Source organism: Rutidosis leptorrhynchoides, chromosome 5 (genome assembly GCF_046630445.1).
Source record: "Rutidosis leptorrhynchoides isolate AG116_Rl617_1_P2 chromosome 5, CSIRO_AGI_Rlap_v1, whole genome shotgun sequence".
NCBI lineage: Eukaryota > Viridiplantae > Streptophyta > Magnoliopsida > Asterales > Asteraceae > Rutidosis > Rutidosis leptorrhynchoides.
Window position 1 is genome coordinate 464,038,736 of NC_092337.1, and position 6,639 is coordinate 464,045,374.

General features: G+C 33.7%; 2 protein-coding genes across 2 annotated transcripts; both read right to left on the reverse strand.

Moving 5' to 3' along the window:
- Window positions 1–1,458: 1,458 nt before the first annotated feature.
- On the reverse strand, window positions 1,459–2,031 carry LOC139850244 (uncharacterized). Its single transcript, XM_071839827.1, has one exon. It carries the CDS (start codon window positions 2,029–2,031, stop codon window positions 1,459–1,461), a length of 573 nt encoding a protein of 190 aa, XP_071695928.1.
- A 15-nt stretch (window positions 2,032–2,046) lies between these two features.
- LOC139850245 (uncharacterized) lies at window positions 2,047–2,742 on the reverse strand. The gene has a single exon (XM_071839828.1). It carries the CDS (start codon window positions 2,740–2,742, stop codon window positions 2,047–2,049), a length of 696 nt encoding a protein of 231 aa, XP_071695929.1.
- Between the last annotated feature and the right edge of the window lie 3,897 nt (window positions 2,743–6,639).

Below are 6,639 nucleotides of genomic sequence, written 5' to 3' on the forward strand. Positions count from 1 at the left end.
ATGAAATATCATCTTTCCTTTCTATTTATGGAAGTGGACTATCAGAATGGAACAACCCAAAATGGAATACTAGCCTATTGGAATAAGACGGAGTTAGTAAGTAATTATTAAACTTTAAGAGTATTTGTAGTGGTTGGGCGTGGGTTGGAGACGTGGGTTGCTTTTTATACTTTTTTGATGATTAGGACGTGTGGGTTGTTTTTGTGTAGTAGTGGTGGTGTGGGGTTATGGTGTGGGTTAGGAGTATTGTAATGATGTGTTAAAATATAATTTGGTTAAATATTAAAAAGGGGGTAAAAATAAGATTTTTAAAATAATAAAAATCAATAAAATGGCAACCCACTCCGTTGTCATACCCGTTGCAAAGCAAGGAACGCCCCCAACAATGCCCCCAACAATGCCCCAAACAATGCCTTATTATGCTCTTAATGTATGTGGATAAGATTAAAGGAAAAAAGAAAAGATAAGGTAAGACTGGAAAGTAAATAGAAAGTACAGTATTTTTATGACATTTTCTAGAACACTGTGTTTTTGTCAGAGAACAAGTAATATGAGACGGGGGAGTATTAGTCTAGACGGAAAAAAACACAATGATACTAAAATACAAGGATAATCAACCGATACATTTATATCTTTTACTATCTTCTTTTTTTTAATATAATTTATTAATTTGTTTAATTTAATTAAAAAAATATTAATATTCACGTCTAATAATTTGATGTGATTAAAACGAAGGCTGAGATTATTTGCACATCATTTTAAAGCGCGTCGTGCGCATCAGAGTGTGTGCCGCATACAAGCCTGAATAAAAAAAATATTAGTGGTTTAAGGGCTTTTACACAACAACATTATATATGTGTGTAATTGCATGAGTACATAACAACTACTTTGTAAAAGTGGATTCGCAAAGAAATTATCCGATGCCTCGAATACCCACTGTGGAATGCATATAAATACGAAGCTGAGTAGAAACATTCATATAAAAATCAACACGATATCCATCTTAAACTCAGACGTTTCAATTATAATCTTTCTTATGTAATTTTTTGGAAAAAAATAGTGGCAAATTAACGTTATAAGTTAGCATATTTTTAATTATTATTATTTATTATAATTAATAAATTAAAAACTAAAATGAAACCTATAATGAAATCTATAAGACCATAGATAATGGTGACTGTGACGTGGAGTGGTGGAGTTGCACTTTTTGGGGGAAAACTGTGACTGGGCCATGACATTTTGGGGGGAGTTGTAATGGGGGGCTTTTGTCTTGGTAAGTCTGTGACGTGGCATTTCCTTTTTCCTTTTTTTTTAATTGTTTTTAAATTATTTTTTATTTTGTTTAATACAAAATATAAACTTAATTAGACAAAAGTACATTAATTATTTAAAAAAAACATTACAATTAAAAAAACACGCAAAAAAAAAAACATTACAGTACATTATTAAAAAAAAACACTAGTTATGCATCGAGCGAAAGTTTGGCGGGAGGTTCCAAATATGAGCCGTTAAATCTTCACGAAGTTGATCGTGCACGTCTCGATCTCGAATCTCTTTCTCTCGTGATCGACGATCTTTGACCCTTCTCCGAATATTGCGACGAGGCCGGTTTTCGGGTTTATCTAACCATTCTTGTTCCCAAGTACTTAACGCAAACCCGTTATCTTCTTGTATCATGTTGTGCATAACAATACAACTATACATTATCCTTCTCATCTTATTAACACTCATAACTCGTGCCGGTGTTTTTAAAATCGCAAACCGACCTTGTAAAACACCAAATGTACGCTCAACATCCTTTCTAGCACTCGCTTGAAATCTAGTAAATTTTTTTCTAGGATCTTCAATTGGAGTCGTGTACCCCTTTATTAGTGTTGAACAATCGGGATATATCCCGTCCGCCAAGTAGTAACCAAAGGGATACTGGTTTCCGTTTACTTCAAACGGTGAAGGTGCGGCTCTATCCTTACGAAGGGAATCAAACAACGGAGAATGATTTAACACATTAATGTCATTGTTTGAACCCGCCATCCCAAAAAACGCATGTCATATCCACATATCGTATGAAGCAACCGCTTCAAGCATGATCGTCGGGTGACCGTGATCACCTCTCGTATATTGACCTTTCCATGCTACGGAACAATTTTTCCATGCCCAATGCATACAGTCAATACTACCCAACATTCCCTTGAAACCATGTTTCTCCTCGTGCGCCGAATACAACCGAGCAATGTCAGTTGCATTAGGCTTCCTCAAATATTCCCGCCCATATAAGTCAATTATACACTTGCAAAAATTATTTAAAGTTACATAACCCGTTTTTTCCGCCATTTTAATATATTCATCAAATATATTCGCGGTCATCCCATACGACAATTGCCGTAACGCGCAAGTTATTTTTTGAATAGTTGAGAAACCAAGACGTCCAAGTGCATCCGGACGTTGTTGGAAAAAAGTAAAATGATCGGGGGCATTAGGAGTATAAGAGTGTTGAAGAATACCGTCTTTGATACGGAGAAATAAAACTTTGCGCATCCGAAATCGTCTCTTGAAAATGTCGTCCGGAAACGTCGGATTTTCACAAAAGTAATCGTTCCACAATAATTGACCCGCTGCTTCACGATCTCTATTTAAAAAACGTCGTGGTTGTCTTTGAAAACGAGTTCTTGATTGGATTTCTTCCTCTTCTTCAGACGACGTTGAATCGAATAGCAAATCGATACTTAAGGCTAAAAAATTCATATTTTTTAGTTACTAAAACAAAAAGAAAATATAAACTTTTATATATATGTGAGTGTGTATATATGTGAGTGTGTAGTGAATAAAAGTGTGTGAAAAATGAAAATAAAGAGTGTGTATTTATAGGAAGAAAAAAAAAAGCAACGACTAGCTTCTCCAACGGATATAAAATTTGGACCAATCAAAACGTGCCACGTCCCCTTAAATTGCGTTTGTACCAGCGTTTTTAAAGCACAAACGCCCCTCCACAAACGCCCATTCCGGGCGTTTGTGGGGCGTTTGTGGTCGGAAAACGGCGACAAACGCCTGCGTTATCTATGGTCTAATCGTTTTTTCATTACATACAAAAATACATTAGCTTGTCACAATGTATAATTTATATAGTATTAATAGTATTAATAATAAAAATAAATATAAAAAAATCAAAGTTGACAGATGGGACTTGAGAGGTGCAGGAAATAACACAGAAGTCAAAGATGCACGAGTAGGCAGGGTGTCTCTTTAGAATTTGCCTATTCCATTTTATGTATATTCCATACAAAGAATTTATATAATTATAATTATTAGTCATTATACTATATAATAAATAAATTATTATAATAATAAATGGAAATCATATTTTCATTCTTATTAATTAAATTACATAATATTTAGGAGAGATTACAGGTGATATTCTTAGGTTTCGGGTGAAAAAGTAAAGAGGAGAAAACGAGAGAGCTATGAATGATCAAAGTGGTAATCTATTTGGATGACTTTGGATTTCATATCAAAAGAGCGAATGTGAATGTTTTAGAAAAATGATACGGAGTGTATATATAATATAATATAATTTATTAATATTAATGTATCAATTAGTTTCACAATAGCAAAATAATACGAAATATATGTATTACAAAAAATTTATTTCATTACCCTCTACAAAAAATAATATTATATATATATATATATATATATATATATATATATATATATATATATATATGTGTGTGTGTGTGTGTGTGTGCGCGCGCGTGTGTGTGTGTGTGTCTACCTGTTCTATAAGTGTCTATATAATATTGTCTATATTTGTTTTCAACTTTCGTTGTTTTTATTGTTTGCTGCTATATTGGTATTACAAAAAAAATGTATTTGAAGGATGTTGTTGATGGTGAAGAACGTTTAACAGAGAAGGAAGTTGCGGTGTGTAACCCTCATTCGATTAGTCTTTTTTTTTATTAATAGTAGATTATAGATTATATTGAGGGTTTGTATTATGGTTTCGATAACTTTCAGGCCAAAAACTGTGTAACCATAATAGTGGCGTTAAAAGTAACACTAATCCGCTGCGAAGCGCGGTCCACAAATCTAGTTATTGACATTTGTGGGAAATAATTTGCAACAATGTGCTCGCATTGTTTCTTTTTTTTTCTTTTGGCAAAAGAACGAAAACTTTTATAAATAACAAAACCGAAATACAAAAGGGGACCCACAAAAAGGCTCGAAAACATTAAACAAAACCTAAAAGCTAAATATAACCGCGCCAATTCAAGGAAAAACCAAAAACAACAAACAAAGGCAACCGCACCTAGACCATACACCACCAAAAATAAAAACGAGACCCAACTCATGTGTCATCTTCCCCGTTCGCCTTGAATTTAAAGGATGACTCTATCCCAATCCCGTCCCCGTCCGAATCAAATCCTCCGTTCCTAAATTGGTCAAAAAAGCCTCCACCTTCTAAAACTTCTCCCGCCCCCGCTCCAATCCGCGTCCCCTTAACGCTTACAAAAGTATGAAAATCTTTAGCACCTCTGGTATCTTCATCATCATCGTCACTCGAATCCTTCAAACTCAAACCACCTCCCTTTACCCTCTTATCCTTAACCTTACCCTTCCTTGTAACCTTACTCTTCGGATCAAGCCTTTTAAACCCGTTACCTCGAAACTTACTAGAATGAACGTGCCAACCCCTACAATGACCCTTACAAAGCTTATTTGCACAAATGCAAAACTTCCGACCCCCACTATTCCCCGTAGCTACCTTAGCCAAATTATCGAGCAATTCACAATTGAATTCATCACCCTCTACCGGTTTCAAAAAGTCCTCCACTTTTCTTTTCTTAGAAGCATGACCCTCACTTAACCCGACAAGCCTTGATCCCACAAAACCAAGCGAATAAGAAGTCGAACCAGGCCCACTCAACTTACTCCTCGATATACCCTTATCCGTGAAATGTCCCGTTCATATTGATTATAAACGTTCCATATTAATTGATTTCGTTGCGAGTTTTGACCTCTATATGAGACGTTTTTCAAAGACTGCATTCATTTTAAAACAAACCATAACCTTTATTTCATCAATAAAGGTTTAAAAGCTTTACGTAGATTATCAAATAACGATAATCTAAAATATCCTGTTTACACACGACTATTACATAATGGTTTACAATACAAATATGTTACAACGAAATAAGTTTCTTGAATGCAGTTTTTACACAATATCATACAAGCATGGACTCCAAATCTTGTCCTTATTTAAGTATGCGATAGCGGAAGCTCTTAGAATTAACCTGAGAATAAACATGCTTTAAACGTCAACAAAAATGTTGGTGAGTTATAGGTTTAACCTATATATATCAAATCGTAACAATAGACCACAAGATTTCATATTTCAATATACATCCCATATATAGAGATAAAAATCATTCATATGGTGAACACCTGGTAACCGACATTAACAAAATGCATATATAAGAATATCCCCATCATTCCGGGACACCCTTCGGATATGATATAAATTTCGAAGTACTAAAGCATCCGGTACTTTGGATAGGGTTTGTTAGGCCCAATAGATCTATCTTTAGGATTCGCGTCAATTAGGGTGTCTGTTCCCTAATTCTTAAATTACCAGACTTAATAAAAAAGGGGCATATTCGATTTCGATAATTCAACCATAGAATGTAGTTTCACGTACTTGTGTCTATTTTGTAAATCATTTATAAAACCTGCATGTATTCTCATCCCAAAAATATTAGATTTTAAAAGTGGGACTATAGCTCATTTTCACCAAATATCACTTCGTCGAGAATTTAACTTGGCCACGGGTTGATTCACGAACCTATAACAATATATACATATATCAAAATATGATCGAAATATATTCACAATATTTTCTTTATTACGTGTTGATGATTTTTAGTTGTCCAGTTAGCGGTCCGATGTTAGAAGTCCACAATTGATCGTACATGAATAATTTAATATATATATATATATATATATATATATATATATATATATATATATATATATATATATATATATATATATATCTTGAATCAATCCACGACCCAGTGTATACATATCTCAGTATTGATCACAACTCAAACTATATATATTTTGGAATCAACCTCAACCCTGTATAGCTAACTCCAACATTCACATATAGAGTGTCTATGGTTGTTCTGAAATATATATAGATGTGTCGACATGATAGGTCAAAACATTGTATACGTGTCTATGGTATCTCAAGATTACATAATATATAATACAAGTTGATTAAGTTATGGTTGGAATAGATTTGTTACCAATTTTTATGTAGCTAAAATGAGTAGTTTTTACCAATTTTGTTTTGCTCGCCATTTCTTCGTTTCTAATCCGTTTTGAGTGATATAAGCGGCCACGGTTTCGTATTGAACTTGAATTTATGAAATTAAACAGAAAAGGTATAGGTTTATAGTCGGAAATACAAGTTACAAGTCATTTTTGAAAGAGGTAGTCATTTCCGTCGAAAGAACGACATCTTGATGACTGTTTTGAAAAACATACTTTCACTTTGAGTTTAACCATGATTTTTGGATATGGTTTCATGTTCATAAGAAAAATCATTTTCCCAGAAGTATAGATTTTAAATCAAAGTTTTTC